Consider the following 22504-nt stretch of genomic DNA (forward strand, 5'->3'; position numbering starts at 1 on the left):
ACGGCGGCTGCGTTTCGATGGAGGCGAAACGAAGAGGCGTCCGTGTGCTGTGCGATTTCAGCGCACGTTAAAGATCCCCAGGTGGTCGAAATTACTCCGTAGCCCTCCACTACGGCTCCCCTTTCTCTCTATCCACTTTCACTCCCACCCTCATCCCTTCCCTTACGGCGCGGTTCAGGTGTCCACAGAGCAAGTGTGACAGATACTGCGCCTTTCCCTTCCTATGAACCAACCAACCAACCAATTATTTGTACCAGTTATCTAACGAGACCGTTCAGAAATAGTGTATGCGTGTGCGCCAGACCGAACGTGTTTATGCTTAAAACAACTCAATTGGTACCCTGGTATTTATGAAGTACGCAAAATAAACCATACATGCATGCTAGGTGAACACTGCCGCAAGACTGACGTCGCTGCTATCTACATATTGCTCGTTTTGTTTTACTTTTTACGTATGAGTCAAATTACTTTATGGAATAAATATAACGTCGGCAGATATTTTTTCAGTGTACTGAACGAATAGGTGATATGAGCGACAGGAACCGTTTACAGTTTCCCAACAAACGGCAACTGGTCAGAGGGAGGAGTGCACCGTAAGCAAGCCCTCCACAGCGGCCTCGTCTCTGTACCAACCACAGTTCGCACGCACCGGGCCAGTGATGCGAGAAAAACATTTTTTTGCTAGCGGTGCGTCTCGCCAGCGCAGCAGCAGCGCTATCATCGCCCTCGTAGGAACACTACTGGACTACCTATGATGTAGTCCTCCTTATCTTGCCTCAGACTTGCGCCGCAGAAAAAAACAGCCGCCTTTATAAGGCGTATTCCCCCTGAAAGATCCCGTCTTACCGTCAACTCTGTTCAGCAGTCGGTCAACATGAAGGTAGTCTTCGCCCTAGTTTCCATGCTATGCCTGGCCAGTGCCACCCAGGAGTTCTCCATCTGCAGTGAGCGAACCTTCGTTAATTTTGTTGTGTTTTACTTGCGACCTTAATTTCCTTAAGTACTCAGCTGGTGTGGTATTGATTGGTTGTGTTGTGTCTAATCAATTTCAGCAGAAACGAAGGAGATCAGGACTCCCTGTAGACATATATAATTTTCGCCGCCGTGTTCGCATGACTTTATGAGGTGAAGACACCTTGAATTTTTTCGGATGGTTTGCAGTTTTGTGTATTTGCAAAGCAATACAGCACATGCGACAGCGATTGGTAAGATGTTTTTCTGAAGACCTACAACATTTAACGGCGCTTCCCCAGCTGCTCTTATTCTAGAGGACTCCGGATAATTTCGGCCACCTGGGATTTCTTAACGCGCACTACATCGCACAGCACACAGACACATTTGCCCTTCGCCTCCATTGGAACACAGGTGCTGCAGGTGGGACTCGGGCTCCAACTCGGGTGCTACGGTTCAGAAACCCAGAGTCCTGTCAATCATCAGATCCTAAAAAATTCTTCAGAAACCTCTTCAGCCCCAATGCGGTGGGCTGAAGTGCGCTAACATTCAGTAGTGCATTTGGGAAAAACCAGTTAAAGGCGGCATTTCAAGAAGGCAATAGAAAGCAAAACTCAGTGGTAACTGCATGGGGCATCAGGTTCTTCGCATGCTCAATGTACAGCCGTGCAATGCAGGCGCACTTGGTGCTGCCCATCGCTTCACCGCTAAGTGGCTGGGGAGGGTGCGCTGGAAGAAGTTACAGGTTCCGTCGTGTCGTCATTAAATCTCCGCGTGTGCGTCACTACTCGGTGACAAAGTGGTGTGAGGACGGACGGGCAGACGCCGCGGAAGGTGGCCGATAGCTGTGTTGACAGATGTGTTGATTATAATTACTGTGGCTGCTCGCGTTGTTCTGGCAGTCTTACGTGCGTGTATGATCGGTTCCTGTGTCAACAGTGCTCTAAGCACGCGCGGCACCATGCCACGCAAGTTCTGTGTGTCACTGTGCAGCAACAACGCAAGGAAAGACCTGAAGATCTGCTACCATGAGTTCTGGTGCAATTCAAAACATCGAGTCGCGTAGTTTAAGAAAACACTGGAGGACACTTAAGCTCTGCTTTTAAGGGTATGACTTGACAGTGTTAATAGACATACGTCTTCATTCATGGATGCAATTCCTCGTGAGACCTATTTAAGCTTGCTATACAAACAGCAAAACGATGTCGAATTAAGATCTTTCGCGATTTGTAACATTAGGGACATCGTCGCTGCTCTCACAGAGTTCGCTTTGCGTTTATTTCCACTTGCTCACCACATTTGCTTTCGCGTCGAAAGATACGTGGCGGCTCCGGCCGCTTCTTCGCTCAATGTATCTGTAGCTTGGGGTCGAGTCAGAGCGGCGGTTGCTGCTGCGTAAACATCGTCGAAGAAAAACGTCTCATGTAACCCCGCTGTAACGTTGTAGCACTCCCCTGCGGCTGTCCCCTTCGAGAAAAGATACGATGATAGCTAAATGACGAGTGACTGGTGTTCTCAGTGCACTTAAAATACGAAGATTGCAAAACGCGCTGAAGACTAAAGATTAACCCTCTGCCAGCGCTCCCCTGTATGTGTGTTTCTGAACTATTCACATTACATACGACCAGACAAGAAAGTGAGCAAAGGACGAAGAAGAAGCCACAAATTCACCGCTATGCTGATGACACGGCTCGAAGAGCTCCACCTGAATGCTAGGGCTCTAGAGAGAGCCCAAATATCTGTGATAGACACCTGAGATATCCATAAATGAAAGCAGTTGGCCTTTACAACTTACATGCACCTTTGTTAATAAGGCAATAACTACTCCGAGGTCAGACGACGAAACAAGCTATGTAGCATTTTTTAGCAATGCCCATCTTATACAAGGGCCACAGCTGATTTGTGGAAGGTGGAATCATATCCACACAATGGATCTTTGCAAAAGATTTCTGAGGGAGATGACTCTACTGATTTTGGCCGACCTGAGCAGGATTGTCTACAGCGCTCGAATCGCGATCGACGGAGCACAACATAACAAATATTAAAGCAGGTAATGGTTTTCATAAGCAATCTCAGCACTCAGGCTCTGTCGTGTAAGTATACGCGGTCAATCTGAGCCCAAGAGCAGTTTGAATCACCCGTAGAGGCATTTCAGATGTTCGAGTCTGTTTACTCCGTATTTGTGCACAGATTTACCTCTAGGAAGGTCTTCGCATTTTAAAGAAGCATCAAAACTTTTGTACACCTCTCATCACTTTGAAATGAAAAGAAAACTGGGATGAGCTTGGCTCCTCGCTAAAGTGGCAGTGTTATTTTTTTTTTCTGCGGCAGCTGCTGCGCACTACTATTTTTAATCATCACCGACTACACGAATATTTAATGCAATTACATACACACAAGTTTAAATGTGATGTTTAACAGCAAGGCGTCCAAATTCGTATGTCCGCCAAAAAGTATACGGCGTAAGTAATCGGCCCAAAAACCATGCCCCATTTCGGATAGTTATGTGCAATTACTTACCACAGCAGTTGGATATATTTCTGTGGCTGAAACGTAGGTTACGAAATGGGCGACCACTTCCAAAAGCGCGCTTATAAGTGATCCGAACTGCAGCACATATTTTTTTCGGCAGCAAAGGCAAGTGCATTTGTTGTCGAAGAAGTGCAACTATCGTGACGTACTGGGATCGCTCTAAGATCTCACATTCTATCATATCATATTTTACGAAATGTATTTTCCAATCCTTGAAATTATCGAGCGTCGACCGTATGGAGCTTGGATGAAAGCACAGCTTTCCGCCCGCAGCTGTCATGGAGCAGTACGTGGCGCCGTGGCGGTGGTGATGTGAACTAGGCGCAACGCGCGTGTATCAGGCGATGCCACAGGTTTTACCGCCTACTACTCTTTCATTGAGGGACCACGGTATTACATTACATGCCCTGCATTTTAGTCTTTGAAATTAAGGTTTCGATTCAGCTTAAAAGCCATTGTCTGTCAGTTCGCAGTCGCCCCGACCTTAAAAGAAACAAGGTAAATAGATCGACAACTGCGAGGTAATTCGGTCTTGACTTCGCAATGGCGCGAAAAGGCAGCTGCATCGGCTACTACACGAGAGTACTACGCCATCGCCGCAGTTTTATTTTATTCTTATATTGCATGAAAGTAGAAGAGTGACAGACTTCTAGCTTTACTTAAGCAGATCGTATCCCGCGAACTCTTCAAACAGTCACTCATCCCGCTATCCGTATGACCGCATATCATAATTCCAGGAGTCCGGTACAATATTTGAGTAAAGGTAGTAAAGCGGGGGTTCATCTTCCGCAGCACGCACCGCCCTCCCCGTCCTCGCACCAAAGCACACTGCTTTCTGGACAGAGGCTTCGATAAACGTGGTGTCTCAGCATAGCGAAAAGTCATGCGGCTCTTTCAGTCAGCAGCCCCATCAGCACAGAAGTCTACACTTACGCTTACAAATCCGACAGTGCAATGCCTGGTCTCGCTGTCCCTTTGAGACTCCGTTAGAGAATGTTTAAAAATACGGCATCACGAAAAAAAACGCACAGCAGTGGTCAATTGTTCCTGGCTGCTGGCACAGGGAAAGGCCCGCTGACTATAGCAAAAGCTTAGTGCGAAGCCACGCGTTAACAGATGAGGCCAAAGTATGACTTTTCAAAAGGAAAGTCTGTGGCCGATTGAACACACATGCATGCCATGCGCACGTTCGATACACTTTTGTCCTGAAATGCGAGGCGAGGCAAGGTTTCCGGTGCATCGGTACAAGGAGCAGCCCTTCACTCAGAAAGAGAAGACCATGTCACCCACTTTCACTCCCACCTTCCTCCTTTACCTTACGTCGAGAATCAGGTGTCCACGCAAACAAGTGTGACAAATGCTGTGTCTTTCCCTTCCAGTGAACCAATTATTTTTATTACTATTACGCCATCGCCACAGTAGAAGAGTCTGTTTGCTTTCGTCAAAACAGACGAATACCCTGAATTTTTAATTATCATTATTCTGCTTATTGGCTCTGTAATAAGGCACACCACCACTGTTTCGCTTTGCGCACTGTCATTTTCCTCATCTACTGCCCTCCATGCGCAATGACTCTGATTGCGACCCTATTAAGTTATGTTAAACGTTACGGTTTCAAACGTTTGTAATGCGCAACCGTCTATTTGCACAGTTAGCTATATCACTAATTTTATGCCTGAAGCCTGACAACGGGGTTCTAGCTATGAACCGAAAGCGATGTGAAATACTACAAACTAGCGCGCATGCTTCACGTTTAGACAACAGAGCTAAATGGGGTGTAAACAGTAAAATGCGCCATCACTGTAATGAGGACAATTTTTAGGACACCGCAGATACAAAAATAAATAATATGAATGCATCAGTGAACGCCAAAGCCCGAAGAGTTCCTGCTTTTAGAGTTATAGTGCCGTACATTGAGTGCTGTCTTTCAAATAAATTCAATTAAATTTATTCAACGCCGTGAAGATGTTGGGTGCGCCGACAAAAACCCAGAAAAAAAGGTTTGACAGCAGTCGACGCACCCTACAAGGAGCTCACAGCAGTATGCACAAACAATTCTTAATATTACTTTCATAATGCAGTAAGAGTCTCTCTGCTTTTCGATGGAGGCGAAACGCAAGGCGCATGTGCTGCGCGATGTCAGTGCACGTTAAAGAACCCCAGGTGGTCGAAATTTCCGGAGTCCTCCACTACGGCGTCTCTCATAGCCTGAGTCGCTTTGAGACGTTAAACCCTACAAACCAAACCAAACATTACAATAATAGCAACTACATATATATGAATGCGGCATAAAGACGCACGCGCAACACTTAAATTATCAATAACACAAAAAAGGCAAATAGAAACCGCAGTGACAAAAGACTGTTGGCAGTGCTTTGGTTGGTTGGGTTGTGGGGTTTGACGTCCCAAAGTGACTTAGGCTATGAGAGGCGCCGTAGTGGAGGGGCTCTTTAACGTGCACTGACATCGCACAGCACACGGACGCCACTCCGTTTCGCCTCCATCAAAACGCAGCCACCGAGGCCGGGATTCGACCCCGCGTCCGTGGGCACAGTAGTCGAGCGCCCTAACCACTGCGCCACCCCAGGCGGAGTTGGGAGTGCTTTGGTATACATCAGTTTGGTACATTATTTAGTAAATAAGGAAGAGTGTGGCGCTGTTTTGGAGACCCCAATTGGTTTTAGTTTTAGGCACCGTACATATGAAACGAGCGCCAGTCGAATACTTCCGGTCTTTGGCTTTTGAAATGAACAGCTGCGTTTCGAATGAGCTTCGTTTTAAAATAATAGGCTTGTACCTTCGAAAAAGTAGGATGTCGTGCAGCTGGGGAACGGGGATGATACCAAGTGCCCCAATGTTTGGTTTAGTGTGGCCAAATCGCGAAGAATTAGTAATACTACGAACAAACCTCTTCTGAAGTTGATGGAACTGTTTAATATTGGTAAATGACGTGGTACCTCACACCAAAAAAACAATAATAAAAGAGCAGAAGAAAGTAGTGCATTGTACAGCATCTGCCTAATACGCTACGGCAATAAATATCGTATTTTAGACATCACATCAGCTCTACACAATTTGTCCTTGACCATTTCGACGAGCTCATCCCATGAAATGTTTTTCATGAAAACAGCACCCTCAAAGTTTTGACCGATTGAACTATTTAAATTAGCGATGATCCAATGCCTAGGCAGAGTTCTACATACGGTGTGCAAAACATCAGCTTATTGCGAGGCCTAAAAAGTACAGCCTTGGTTTTTTCGTTGTTATAATTAGCGAGTTGCATTACGACTATTCGTAAAGTAGGTGCAGACAATATATGGCTTGTTGTTCAAGATATCGAAATCATCTCGAAATACTATTCTTGTGGATATATTCTGTTCACAAAATAAATTCTGAAGCAAACGGAACATTGATAAAGACAGTTATTCGTAGGATAATAGATCGAAAGTATGTTCAAAATCCTTTTACTTTTATTTTACATATTTTCATGACAAATTGGGCAAGATTTGAAAAAGTATGCTATGAGGTGATATCCAATTTCATCCGGCCCTGCAGAAGAAAATTGCAAATAAGTTTGACAGCGGTGATTAAAGTGATATCAATTGAAAGTCTCCTCATTGCTTATACATAGCGCCAAATATTGAGTGCCTCAAAAAAGTGTGAAAGAAAGAAGTTTGGCGGAATAAAAACATTTTCTGTTGCAAAGTGTTAGTTTTGTAGCCTGGTTGGAAAGCAGCCATCATGTCAGCAGCACACAAGAAAACATGCGGAGGTCCTCGGTTCAGATCACAGCGGCGATATATGGCGCTTATTTCAGGAATACGTGAAATGTGCTGTGACTTGCGTGTGGATAAACACCTTTTAAACACACACACACACACACACACACACACACACACACACACACACACACACACACACACACACACACACACACACACACACACACACACACACACACACACACACACACACACACACACACACACACACACACACACACACACACACACACACACACACACACACACACACACACACACACACACACACACACACACACACACACACACACACACACACACACACACACACACACACACACACACACACACACACACACACACACACACACACACACACACACACACACACACACACACACACACACACACACACACACACACACACACACACACACACACACACACACACACACACACACACACACACACACACACACACACACACACACACACACACACACACACACACACACACACACACACACACACACACACACACACACACACACACACACACACACACACACACACACACACACACACACACACACACACACACACACACACACACACACACACACACACACACACACACACACACACACACACACACACACACACACACACACACACACACACACACACACACACACACACACACACACACACACACACACACACACACACACACACACACACACACACACACACACACACACACACACACACACACACACACACACACACACACACACACACACACACACACACACACACACACACACACACACACACACACACACACACACACACACACACACACACACACACACACAACCCCGCCGGGGTGGCGCAGTGGTTACAGCGCTCGACTACTGTTCCCAAGGACGCGGGATCGAATCCCGGCCTCGGCGGCAGCTTTTCCATGGAGGCGAAAAGCAAGGCGCCCGTGTGCTGTGCGATGTCAGTGCACGTTAAGGGGGGACGCGGCTTTCAATTCGCGGAAAATGGTCAAAAAAGCGATTTTTTGAAATATTTATTTTCTGCTTTTACAAGTCATACTTAGTGTAATTTTAAATTTTCATCGTCGAAAACCATCAAGGAGTACATCAAATCATCGTTTTGATGATCAGGGGTGGCGGAAAATTTCTTCCAAGTCGCGAAAAAACGGCGTTTTTCAAGCCCCGATCTCTCGGCAACCGCCGAACGTAGCGCGGCCATCTTGGTCTCTATGGAAAGCGCGTTCCTCCGACTTCAAATTTCCCGCTCCAGCGGTCTCCTCAGCGCGGAAACAAACGCATAAAAAGCAAAAGTTTCAAGGTTGCGCGGTAATTTCCGATTGGCTGCGCGCGCCACGTGACATCAGCGCGCTGCGCAATTGGTCTCCTTGGCGGGTGCGTCGTCTGCTTCGCGCTGCTCGCCATGCTCGCGGCGCTCGCGGTGCTGTCATTTGCGCACGTGACAGCAGCGCGCTGCGCTATTGGTCTCCTTGGCGGGTGCGTCGTCTGCTTCGCGCGCCTCTTGACTCGGCGACTCCGCTGCTCACCATGCTCGCGGCGCTCGCGGGGCTGTCATTTGCGCACAGATCGGCTCGACCTGTCTCTCTTGCGAAGAGCATAGTTTCGAAAACGGATTACGTGGCCGCCATGTTTGTCAGTACGTGCGGAGCATAGTTTCCGATACGGCTTTCACTGGCGATCATGGGTCGGCGACCTCTGAAGTACAAGACGGCACGTGCCTATGGCACCCGTAAGCGAAAATCGCCGATGGTGAAGAAGTCTTCTGCTTCAAGTACTTCTGACGTGCAGCACACTGACGAAGTTACGGCCGCGCAGGCGAGTACTTCGTGCGCGGCTACGAGTGTTGGTGGCGCCGTTCCCGAGCCGCTGCCGAGCACTTCACACGCAGACGAAACATCGTGTGCGAGCACGGGGTCCACTTCTGAACTTTCTACGCCGCGCTCTGCATCGCCGGAAGCATCAAGTGACGAAGGCACCGCGCACGTCGCGGGTTCTCTTGGCACTTCGTGCGACGACGCCACGCCGTCCACGAGCACCGGGCGCACTCTTCAGGTGCACTTGGAGCCGCCTTTTTTGTCGGAAACATCGAGTGATGAAGGCAGCGCGCATGTTGTGGGTTCTCTTGGCACTTCGTGCGACGACGCCACGCCGTCCACGAGCACCGGGCGCACTCTTCAGGCGCACTTGGAGCCGCGTTTTTTGTTGGAAACATCGAGTGATGAAGGCACCGCGCATGTTGTGGGTTCTCTTGGCACTTCGTGCGACGACGCCACGCCGTCCACGAGCACCAGGCGCACGATTCAGGCGCGCCTGGAGCCGCGTTTTGTGTCGCCAGAAGCATCGCAGGAAGCCGCCGCGAAAGTGCAAGCAAAGCTGAGTTCCGTGCCCGCGACCGCGCGGAAAATGGAACTGACGGGTGATGGCGAGGCGCCTGCTACTACAGAACAAACGGACGAGTTTGTTGTTGTACAAGTCACGGCCCTAAATGCGCTTCTCGGCAATGCCAAGTGCCAGCAGTGCTCTCAACCAGGACTTTCGGTTCAGCTGGGAACAAGGTTTGGGTTGGCAGCACAATTGGAGTTAACATGCGCTTTCTGCGGTACCGTCGCAAAGGAGTGGTCATCACCGCGGAAAAAAGGCCGCAGAATTTTCGATGTTAACTTGAGGGCTATACAAGCTGTAAAAAGTATTGGCAAAGGGGCAACAGCTTTGAACGACTTCTGGTCGATAATGAATGTCTCGCACAGAGGGTTACACCACAAGACATTTCAAAAACATCTCAAATCTGAATTCCGACCGGCCAGTGAGACAGCTGCTGCCAAAATTTTTTCTGATGCTGCGGCAGCTGTGCGCGCTGTTTACAGCGAGATGGACCCCACCTTTCATAATAATATTACAGTTGTCTATGATGGGACATGGTTGACACGTGGCCACACGTCCCACATAGGTGTTGGTACGGTCATTGAGTTCTACACGGGACTGGTGCTCGATTGTGTCGTACTTTCAAATCGGTGCCACGGATGCACGGTGGGCCCCAAAGAAGGAGATGACGGTTATGAAGAGTGGAAAGCATCCCACATCTGCCAAAAAAACACTGATGTTAAATCTGGCAGAATGGAAGTTGAAGCGGCCTTAATCTTATTTAGAAGATCCCTTCAAAAGCATGGTTTGCGTTACACAAACATTGTTTGTGATGGGGACAGCAGAACCTTCTTAGCACTCTGCGAAGATAAGACATATGGTTTTATCCCCTTCACAAAGGAGGATTGTATCAATCATGTGAAGAAAAGGATGGGCACAGCCCTGCGTGCTCTTGTCACAAAAAGCAAAAAGGGTCGGCCTATTGGTGGGAAAGGTGGCCTCACTCAGGTTTTAATTAAGAAGTTAACAAATTACTATGGCAAGTCCCTGCACGATCATGACAACGTTGAGGAGATGCAGAAAGCTGTAATGGCAACATATTACCACGTAACATCTACCGATGAGCATCCACATCACGAACTTTGCCCCCAAGGACCACAGAGTTGGTGCAAACACCAGGCTGCAGAAGCAGAGGGCAAACCTCTGCCCTCCCACAACTACCAGCTCGCAAGGCATGTCGCAGATGCATTGCTGCCTGTTTATCAGCGGCTATCTGATGTCCAGCTCCTCAGCCGATGTCTTGGGAAAAAAACCCAGAATGCGGCTGAAAGCCTTCACTCAGTAATTTGGTCGCTGCTGCCAAAAGATAAAAATGCATCTTTGACTGCAACAGAGACGGCTCTCCACGAAGCAGTTTGCAAGTTCAATGCAGGGACCCGCCGTGCTTACACAGAGTACTGTGCGACACTTGGGCTGCAAACTGGCCAACATGCCCTTCGCAGAGCAGCGGAAAAGGACATCTTGCGAAAAAGAAAGGCAGCAAAATCACTTCAATCGCGAGGCAAGGCATCCAAGAAGCCTCGTGTTAAAAAGGACACAAAAGACTATAACCCTGGTGCCTTTTGATGATTGAAAGAGAAGGTGCAACTTCGGAAGCCATTTTCTCAGTAATGTTTTTTTTGTCACTTGCTCTGATTGTTCCGCTGATTTCTTCGTGACCGTTGAAGCTATTTTGATGCGGTTTTTTTCCCTGCATTCCTTAAGAAATGGTTCAGGTCGTGACATTCTTTGTTTTCCAGTACACCGTTTGCTGACTTACTGATTCGACTTGTTGTTCACTGTCTAGATGCCTGTTGTACAGTCTGCTCATAAAATATGAAAACTAAAAACTTTTACATTGTAAATAAAAAAATCTAAGAATGTCACGACCTCATCCATTCATGCTGGAATGCAGTGCACTTTGAACAAGTCTTCTATCTCATTTTGTAAATTGCTCAAGCCTGGTACAAGATGAAAAGGAGGAACATTTTATAAATAAAAAAGTTGTTGAGATACCAGTTTGAAATTTTTATGGTGATATCGCAGAGGCATTACCAGTAACCCTGCCAATTTTTATCAGAATCCATGAAGAAATAGGAAAGTTGATCCCGAATGCCACGTCCCCCCTTAAAGAACCCCAGGTGGTCGAAATTACCGGAGTCCTCCACTACGGCGTCTCTCATAGCCTGAGTTGCTTTGGGACGTTAAACCCCACAAACCAACCAACCAACCAACACACACACACACACACACACACACACACACACACACACACACACACACACACACACACACACACACACACACACACACACACACACACACACACACACACACACACACACACACACACACACACACACACACACACACACACACACACACACACACAGTCCGTTCTCGCTCTCTTCAAAATGACGAAGCAATTTATGGGTCGAAGAAAGAGGAAGTTGCTGAAATTTTGCACCTTACAAGTGAAACGTTACTGCGATGCTAACAAGCTGTTTTTTTTTCTTTTATAGATGTGGCACCCGAAGCCAAGCATGGTCTCGTGACCTGCGTGCGTGCCAATGTCAACACTGAGGTAAGTGCCTAAAAGGAGTGCCATAAAATGTCAGACTGCGGAATAAACCGCAGAAACTGCTATTGTTTCTTTAAAGTTCGAACTGTGAAACCAGATTGCATGATCAGGAAAGCAGCGGCCGTCAAAGGTTGTAGAGTGGTTTCCGGTTTTTCACGGCATGAAATTTTTACTTATGCATTAGCTCGTCGCTTCACCTCCATCGTCTTTGCGCAGCAAAGGAGCGTTTCCATCACGCGGAAGAGAGAGCGATTCCTTTTCATATTTTATGCTCTCAATCATTACGAAAGAAAGAGACCACACTGTTCAACCGTTTTTAGTACAAAATCTACCCGTATGCCAAGAATTGAAATTGTTTTTCTGTGGCAGTAACATATATATATATATATATATATATATATATATATATATATATATATATATATATATATATATATATATATATAAACCAGCACCGCTTGGCATAGGCTTACTTTACAGGAAAGCTTCAGACGAAATGACAGCAAACAGATGCTTCGAACTCTTGGCGGCATGCTGTCAAAATATGTTTTATCGCTTTTAAGTTTGGACATGAACGAACACCGATGGATGCTTGCTGTATTTGCCAGTTCTTGCCTGTGTTGTCTATTATTTACTGCTTTTTTGGATACTGGCTTGTGCACTGTGCCATCGCAATATGTCGGCATGCTAAATGTATTGAGAATTTCGGCTAGAATGTTGCGTTGGTTTTGCCCTTTTGTCGCCTAGATTTGTACAGTTGTCTGGAATGAGACACACCTTCGGCAATAATTAAATGTCTTTTCTTATTTATTGGCTGCGGAACTGTAATGCTATGCTATGTTGCTTCATTGTCCCAGCTTTCTATGCAGCATTGCTGTATAGCTTCTGGTCAATCACAGCTGCTCCGCAATGGAGAGAAGATTTTGCTAGGTGGTATAGTGTTCTTCAGATTAGTGCATTCGCACTAAAAGAGTTGAGTTCGTATCAGAGGTTTCATCGTTCTCAAAGTTTTCATATCATAGATATCAGCGTTGGAGGTCTTCGTCCTGAAGACAGCACAGCCCCCGTGATGACGCGTTTCTCTTTCCAGACAAACCAGAAGCTCACGGAGGTGAAGGAGCGTCTCCACTGCGAGGACCTAGATTGCGTGTTCCAGAAGATTTGTGAGCAGAGCAGTGAAAACTGCGTAAGCCTTTCACTTTATGCATAGGGACCGTGCAAAGTTAAAGAATTACAAGAGTTCAAACTGCTGAACCAAATATTGAGCGAAAGCATTAGCTGCGGGTGACCGAGCGATCTTCTTCTATTGTTCTTCTTCCTCACCCCCCGTATAAAGCCCCGCTTTAACCAAGTCGTATGGACGTGCCTTAGTGGCCTATAAGGGTAACGTTAATAACATGGTCTTAGCAGGCTGACTCGGACATAACCGTCCCATGTGAAACGAGAGACCCATAATGGCAGCTCCTGCCAACTTAGCCGCGGCTCCGACCGCGCCACGGCGACCGCGTGAGTTGGGAGCCCATCTCTCGCTTTTGTGTCACGTGGGGTGTGACGTCGCAGCGTCATGGGGGTAAGACGTGGCTACCGCCACGCTACGCCAACCGCTTGAGTTGGTAGCCCAGCTCTCACCCTAGTGTCACGTGGGGTGCGACGTCACAGCATCACGTGGGTAAGACATACGTGGCTACCGCCGCGCTACGCTGAAGGCTCGAAAAATAGAGTAGTACTGCTTTCTCAATAAAAATACAATTATTGTGTTCAAGGTACCGAAGCGTATCTCGAATAACATTTTACAGGCTCGCGAGATACAGCGACCTGGCAAGAGCAAGAACTGAATAAGATAAAAAATATCTAAGCTTGAGCCGAACCAACTCAACAGGCTGCCTTGCGAACGCTAAAACCCGCATTGCTTGACACCAGAGATTCGAGTTTTTAATCTGCATCTCGGACTTCTTTAACAGCTGGTGTACTACATGCGTAGCAAAATTACTTTTGAAAAAGAATTAAATTACATGACTAATTACTGTGTCGAAATTTGCTGAAATGTACCTAATTTACATTAATAAGTACTTCTGCTGACTAATTCAATTACTTTTAACTTAGTTTCTAGTTTTCATCCTTGCAAAACAAAGTAAAGCTAGAAAAGAAAACAACTTCTTTAGAGACGCGACGCACATATTCTTTCGTCTTCCCGCCAAATTCTGTCCCAGGCAGATTTTTCCCTTCTTTCATACAGCGCGTGTCATTTAAAATATAAGAAACGACAGAACAGAAGCATGGCTGAACGCTCGCGAAATGATCGGCGAACCCAATGCCTTGCTGCCAGGAGCTGCGCCGTTTGAAGGCCCCGAAGAAGCTACGTTATTTATTGCGTCTGTGGTCCCATGACCTCGGCATCTTGCGCTCAGTATTGCTCACGCCATGAACCTTTCGCCTGTCTCCTCTCCCCACTGTCACACTCTCTTGCCTGTGATGATTAGATGAACCAGGCCCTACTGCGCTCTAACCGACGCAACAGTAAGTACCACTGAGCGCGCCCTGCTAGATTTGAACTCCGGGCGCATTGCACCATTTGTCTCTTTGGTGGCGCCTTGACGCCTTACATACCTAGTTGTTGAATGGCTACAAGTACCCATAGGATAGTCACCCTTATTGACCTGGCTACACATGACACAATAGGTCTTAGAAGCCGAGTTCTCAATTCTGTCCCCTTTTGCTGGTCCGTTATGCAGGCCCAGTCTGGCCGCATGTCGTTCCTGCTTTCGTGGTACTATCTCAGTGTTGTCTATTTAAAAAGCAGTGGTGCACTTTAGTAATAGTAATTGCGAAAGGAATTCATTACATTTACTGCAAAATTACTGCCAAATGTAATTCATTACATTAATAAATACGACCAAAAAGCAATTTATAACATAACAAATTACCGGAAAAGTATTAAAATTTCAATTATTTTATTACTGTAATTCAATTACTGGTATCTACGATGTACAATTATCGCTTTCTCGGCTTCCATTCCAATGAGCGCCAAAGTTTTCTAAGCCGCTGGAGTATTACGACCCAGGAAAATATACCACGTAGCCGCATGATCCATTTTTCAGACATGAATATAGGATTAGCTCAATAGACAGAGGCGATGCGCTAAACCATACATGATTGCGGGCGATATTTAAGTTCAAGCTTGCTTTGGATATATAAAACTGTCTTAAACAAAAACATGTTGTGGACAGTTGAAGAAGCGGACGAAAAAAGCAGCACTATTTTCATTAGCACCTTCTTCATGCTTGCTGAGCACAAGTCAGAGCAGCAGTATAAACTATTCAATTGTAAGTTGCCGTGAAAAAGATATTGAATGACCAGTTGTGAGTAATGCGGGCGTCTCTCACTAATTTCAACACGTGCCCGTCCTGTCCTACGCTATACTTACATGAAGTGCAGGGCTCGCCTCGTTCAGCCGCGGCTGCACTGTTTCGGTGCAAGAGGAACTAGAAATAACTCAGTACTTGTGCCATGTAGGTTCACGTTATAGAAATTAACAGGGCTAAGCTTAATCCGAAACCATCCATTAGGGCGTCTGTGTGTATCTACCTTATTTCATTCCCTCTTCCTTCGCATCTCTTGGAAGCGAAGTTGTGTTGTCCACCCAACGCAAGTCGGGAACCTCGACTAGTGCGCATAAGACGGTAAACGTACGCTTAAGCACTAACGCTCTAAACATTTGTCTCGAATGCGAAATAAGCAAGACAACTTTGTGTTTGTTGAGAACGTTTCTTATATGTCTCGTTTTTTTATTTGCAGCAACAACATTCCAATTCCTTCTTTACGGTAAGTGTGCATTAGTATGTTGTTTGTTCGGATTTGCTGCTGTAAAAGGGATTCGGGACTGAAAATGGAAAGCCTGGGTACCTTCACAACCCAAACTGTCCACTCGTAACCCGCAGTTTTCATTCTAAAGCATACAGGATGTACAACCGTCCAGTTTTGAGCCCTTTAGTGTGTACGGAGTTTAGTGGTCTGAAACGAGAATGATGTGGTGTAATAATGACACTATATTACGGCTATCAATGATGTAAAGGAAATTGCACACAGAACAAAGCCTGAAAGTGTTTAATAATTTTTATAGTCAGAAGGAACAGCCGGAAAGGTGTACGAGAGTGGTCAAAAGAACTTACAAATAGCTACTATCTCGGAGACATGCAGAGAGAGTAGCACAAAATGCTCTGGTGCTTCGTAGTATATGCGTTAAACCAAAATTTAACATGCGAAATACGGTCTTGTCATTAACATGTCAAGTTGAATCAGCTACAGGATAATTGTCTCTCCTTGAGTTCATCATGTTAATCCATAAGGAACAGTGCTACAAGGAGGTGGTAGTGAGATCTTATAATGACTTCGGAATACAGTAAAACACTTAAAAGAGTTGAATATAACGCTGAGTCAAACCGCATGCCTTGAAACGTGCGCTTGCACTGCATATACACGAAAAATACTTTTCTTCTTGGCTGAAAATAGTCACAGTCGTTTGCCACAAGTTGCCTTGCCCAATGAAATCCGTCAAGGTAGAATAACGAACGGCGACGTATACGAAAGACTAAGCTTTTGATTGCTTGTGCTGCTTAAGCGTGGTAATGGAGGAGAGTACTCCCGAGTAAATACACATAATAGATACTACCTCTCTCTATCTATGTCCTAGGGCACTAGTGTAAAAATGCTTGTACCAAAGGAACCACCAGTTAATATTGACATATTGACTCATAAATCCCCTCGGAGTGAGCTTGGAAAGTTCAACAGCACACACACACACACACACACACACACACACACACACACACACACACACACACACACACACACACACACACACACACACACACACACACACACACACACACACACACACACACACACACACACACACACACACACACACACACACACACACACACACACACACACACACACACACACACACACACACACACACACACACACACACACACACACACACGCACGCACGCACGCACGCACGCACGCACGCACGCACGCACGCACGCACGCACGCACGCACGCACGCACGCACGCACGCACGCACACACACACACACACACACACACACACACACACACACACACACACACACACACACACACACACACACACACACACACACACACACACACACACACACACACACACACACACACACACACACACCGAATGTGCCATCTTACAAAAGCCAAGGGCTAGAGAATGCAAAGTTACTGACAGGTGAAAGAAGCCAGTTGGGTTTTACTGGTAGCCCTTTCGCACAATAGGCATTTTTCTTCCAGTATTGATAAGTAGTTATATTTGTTTATTTGGATTCATACGAAATAATAGCATTATAAAATAAACGGGAATTGCATACTTTTATAAACATAACAATATTTATTGCGCCATCACATCATACATGAAGCTGCATTGGGACCTAATATGTCTTTAAAGAGCTTGAAAAGGCAACGAGCCGCCCTTTGAACAAAAGAAAAAATGACGTAAAGATAAGGTTCATGAAAAGTGAAGTAGATCACGCGTTCATCACATTGCGGTACAAAGTCTTATAGAAACAAATTTAAGACATGCAGCTGGTATATATGTTTAAAAGAATGAGAATATACACACGGTAAACACAAATGTGAGAATTCTGATCCTTTAACTACGCAAAGATTAGAGAAGATCCCTTTTCCAGTAAATAAGAGTGTATTACTTGTCTACATTTTGCAAAAGATTGGACTTTTGTTACAGAGAAAGAAAGTAACCAACCAGAAAATATTAGTAGGTAAACTAGGCTATAAATTTCTGGGATTCTGGGATGCAGTAGGTTGCGTTATTACTTCCTAAATCAATAGATTGTTAAGGATGCGTGAAGTCGGTTCCTTGAGTTTGCAGACCGTAAGTTGTTCTAAATTTTTCAATTTCCCAGGCTTGTTTGTTTCATTGCCTTGTAGCGTTCTTCGCCCGATTTTAAACTGGAGATATTCCAAACAGAATGTGCATTATCAAAAGTATTATTCGATTTGCAAAACGCTGAGACAATAGGAATGGAGTTGTTACTGAAAATAAATTTATTCTCTAAAGGTATTTCTGGCGGAAGATGCAACCTGGCTAATTTCTTAACAATCATTTAAGGTTTCTGTTTTTTTTTTTTTGCAGTACAAACAGTTTATTCATATTTTCCAGCGTTTTAGTTCCCCAAATGAGGTTACATTATCTAAGGCGTGACTGACATAAGGAATAATAAACTAAAGACTTGACAGAGCACAGGAAAATATAATGGTACTGACAGAGGAGAGTAGATGTTTGTGATAACTTAGAAATAACGCGGGGCACGTGATCATCCCAGGAGATTTGGTGGCCAAACAACATCGAGTTTTGAATCGTGGCACTATTTCTAGCGGACTAGATCTGAAATATACCGTGATATGGTAAAGTAACCTCCTTATTCCTGGCTCAAAAAAAAAAAAACGACTACTTTGTTTTGTTCCCATTAATTTGTGCCAATTTATATATGTCAGTTTTTGTGTCAACTCGTCTACTTGTCTGAGCATGCAATTTGCAGTACATATTAAGTCATTGGCATATTAAACAGCTCATAACATGCTCATATCATCTGCTTACACATAAATTTTAGGAGGGGAAATATAATAATGCCATTAGAATAAAGATTAAAAAGAAATGGGTCAAGTGCATCTTCTTATAGAACAATGCCACGAAGAGGGAGACAGAGTTTCTAACACAAAGCTTTCACAGCAACACCTTGTAGCCGATATTATAGATGAGAGCCGATAAATGATGAAGTATGCCCGTGGAAATCATAGCTTTCAATCGCCCGAAGTGGTTGATGATTTGTAATGTCAAACGCATTTATGAAGCCGACATATATGCCTGTGGCTATTCGGTTTTAGTATGTATTCTTTTAGCATGTATTCTTCTGATCTAACAGTGCAAATTCTGCAGAAAGGGGCTTTCTAAAACCGTATTGCTATTCGATAAGTATGTGATTCTTAGAGGCAAACTGCAAAAAAAAAGGTTATAAAAGACTTTTTCTGTTACCTTTTAGAGCATGGGAAGAGCTTATATTGGACGGTAATTGGCTGTGTAATTCTTGTCTCCCTTCTCGTAAAGCACAAAACAACAGGGACACTTGCACAGCGTGCGGAAAAACGGCATTTCCAATGCCCATGTTTATGATATGACTCATGCGCGGCAAAAGCGTTTATATCTCCGCCACAAACAAGGGCCAGTTATTTTGTCAGAGATAAAAGAAAGAAAAAGTTCAAGAAAATATAGGTACACAGAATACCTTCAGGTGGATGATAACACTGTAAAAAGAGCTTTCAGCAAGTACTGATAAAACTTCGCAATCTTCTGCTTTCCGAGTGAACTGCGGTGAAAAAAAGTTCATATTCAGTTTTTATTAACAAGCAAACGCCACTTTATGGAGCTTTATGGAGGTTGCGGCCAATTACTGCACCAGGGTGGCCAACTCCTGTTCTGGTGAGGGAGTGCGTTGCAGGAGGTGTTCACCAGCATCAGGTCGCACCCCAAACCTGGGTTAAGTGGAGAAATATGGGAGAGGCCTTCGCCGTGCAGTGGGTATAATCAGGCTGATGATGATGATGATGAAACGCCACTACCACGGATGCATCGCCGTTAAGGAATAATGCTTCGTAGTCGGACAATCGACTTATGTCCGAATCATTTCTAGCTCAGGTTTCTGAAATAATTGTACCAATAAAGCTACCTATGATTGTTGAAGCAGGGGTGTTCAATAGGACACATCGCTTGCACAGGATTTTAAACAACGTTGGAGAGCACCTTCGGAAACCCTCCTTGCATTATTTCCGATCGGGAAACTGTTTCTCCTGGCTCCAAAGGAATGCCGTCAAACATAACATAAGCCATGCGACTAGCGCGTTTTGCTGCCACGATTGTGCTGCTTTCGACCATGATTTGACGGAACGAGCTCAGCTGCGGCCTTTTGTCGGTGGCCTCTTTGCAGCTGCAGGTCTTTATGTTGGCAACGGTTTCCTCGCCCGCGTGACTATATTTTCTCAGTTTATTTACAACTGACAGATAAAACCGCTCTCATTTCCAGCCTTGAAACTTGGTGGTCTTTATCTCGACTTAAGAGCGCGGCACGCTCGCTGCGACATCCGTTGCGCGCGCCAACTTGCTCACCCGGACGAAGAAACATGACGCACGAACACATGGGCCTGGCGCAACAACAGGGCCACCGGGTCACGGCCGCAGCCGATTTCTTTTGCTCAAACCATAGTTGGCAGCAGACCGAGCGTCGCGCAATAGCGCGTCACACGATTTCTTTGTTATTTCGCCGGCCTGCTTTGAAATAGGGAGAAAAAAATGCAGCACAGGTTTTCTTTACTGCATAAAATGTAAAAGAATTTCTTAAGGTGCTCTCAAACTCTGCATATAAAATTCACTATCTAAAGTCAAGAATTAGTAATTTAGGTAAATAATAATAATTCACGAATTATTTATTTTAAGGAATGCCTTTACTCGCAAGATGGCTGTGAGCAATAAGCAACTGGTTTCCCGGCTGCCTCGAGTATTGTATTTTTTAGCCCTAGGCTCATTCAGGCCTGCATATACCAATGAGTCTTGTAATAGCGCGTTGTCAAATTGTTAAGGCTGTTGCACTCGTTCATGAAACCGAAAGCTTCTCTAGAATAACCAATTCAGAAATAAACGGCGTGCCGGACGGTAGCTAAATCTGAAAGAGCGTTCACCCTGCTTGACTTCTAACGAATGGTCAGTAGCGTCTGAGGTATATCGGCCATGTCCTTTATCACTAGAACAGCGAGTATTCTGTGTATAAAGGCTTAAACGAATGAAGAATACGTCATACAACGCCACGGATGCTTTTATCTTATAACGCTGGTGTGTGGGGAATGGTTTCGTCGAAATGACGGCGGAGGGTCATTGGGGCATTTCGAGAGTCATACGTCCAGTGTTTGACGCCATGTGATTGATGATAATGACGTCTTGGAACGAAGAATCGTCGTTCCAGCTTGTAACACGCTTGTCCTGTGTTTTGCAGGAGGAGGTCAAGGCCAACGTGCGCGCTGCCCTCGTCACCTGCCAGCAACACAGCTAGATTTTTTTTGCATCATTGCTCCTTTAGGTGCCTCACCACCGATAATAAAAACTTCTTTTGTTTCGACGACATACGGTCTGTTTTCATCCTTGCATCGGTACCGACGCGATAAGTGTTCGGTGGTGTCAGCAGCGTTAAAACGAACGACTCTCGCAAGTTTGATCAGGAAAGACGCCAGCGATACACATTAGTCGCCGTGCTCCTTTGATGTCACTTCTGAATGATCACCAACTCGACTTGCATACTTTGTTGCATAGGAATAATAGGCTGTGGCGAGGTGAATTAAATCATTGGCGCATTTAAGGGTATGCGTAATAGAGTCTGCTACCAGCTGAAGCATGAAGACCCGATTTAATCAAGTCGCATGAACGTGCCTGCAAGGATTTATATGCGAAACGTGAATGAAACGGTCCCGGAAGGATGACTTTGATATCACTCTCCGATATAAAATTAGAGGTTTCAGTTTAGAGCTCCTGCCAAACGTAACGTCAGGAGTCCAGTCAGTGCGCGGCCACGTCAGCTGCCAGGTATATTGCTTGCCTGCGCCATGCTCACGATTTTTCGCCCACAATGCGACCGCCGACGACGCAGGATTTCCGCTGAAAGGAACTTTAACGCAATCGAGTTAAAACGGGGGACACAAAGTCCGCTTTCAAGAGCCTGAGGTGATAGCGCTAATTAATGCCCTGTATGCGGCTTGTTTGCACATCCTCGCTCGCGCACATGCGCTTTGCCTCTAACATAATCACCAGTCACTTAATATGTGACTCTGTTAATTATGTCTCACATATTCATTAGCATGCAGTTCTATATACCCGATTATGTGAAAGGCTACTTGGCTACACCCACAATCCTCACATTAATCCAGCCGTACATATGTGCTTGCGTGTCTTAGGCCTCGCCCAGTGATCCATGAAGGTTGGAGTCTCATCGCACCCTCCCACCGCAAATGAGAAACCCGAGGTGGCGGCGCCTACGGTTTATCTCGTATTTTGAAATATCCTCTCATTTTTTGACACCACACAAAACCGATGAGCAACCGCACTCGGCCATATAACCTGTT

At 45.5% G+C, this 22504-nt stretch overlaps 2 protein-coding genes across 2 annotated transcripts; both read left to right on the forward strand.

Annotated features, from left to right (window-relative positions):
• Nucleotides 1-841: 841 nt before the first annotated feature.
• On the forward strand, nucleotides 842-21512 carry LOC146192352 (uncharacterized). The gene is made up of 5 exons (XM_084600048.1): nucleotides 842-944; nucleotides 12232-12293; nucleotides 13381-13476; nucleotides 16086-16112; nucleotides 21385-21512. Exons 1-5 carry the CDS (start codon nucleotides 875-877, stop codon nucleotides 21439-21441), a joined length of 312 nt encoding a protein of 103 aa, XP_084456174.1. The 5' UTR covers nucleotides 842-874; the 3' UTR covers nucleotides 21442-21512.
• LOC146192353 (uncharacterized) lies at nucleotides 8270-11463 on the forward strand. The gene has a single exon (XM_084602459.1). It carries the CDS (start codon nucleotides 8990-8992, stop codon nucleotides 11294-11296), a length of 2307 nt encoding a protein of 768 aa, XP_084458585.1. The 5' UTR covers nucleotides 8270-8989; the 3' UTR covers nucleotides 11297-11463.
• Nucleotides 21513-22504: the final 992 nt, after the last annotated feature.

The sequence above is a fragment of the Amblyomma maculatum genome, chromosome 4 (assembly GCF_055883805.1).
Source record: "Amblyomma maculatum isolate TAMU_Amacu chromosome 4, ASM5588380v1, whole genome shotgun sequence".
Taxonomy (NCBI): Eukaryota; Metazoa; Arthropoda; class Arachnida; order Ixodida; family Ixodidae; genus Amblyomma; species Amblyomma maculatum.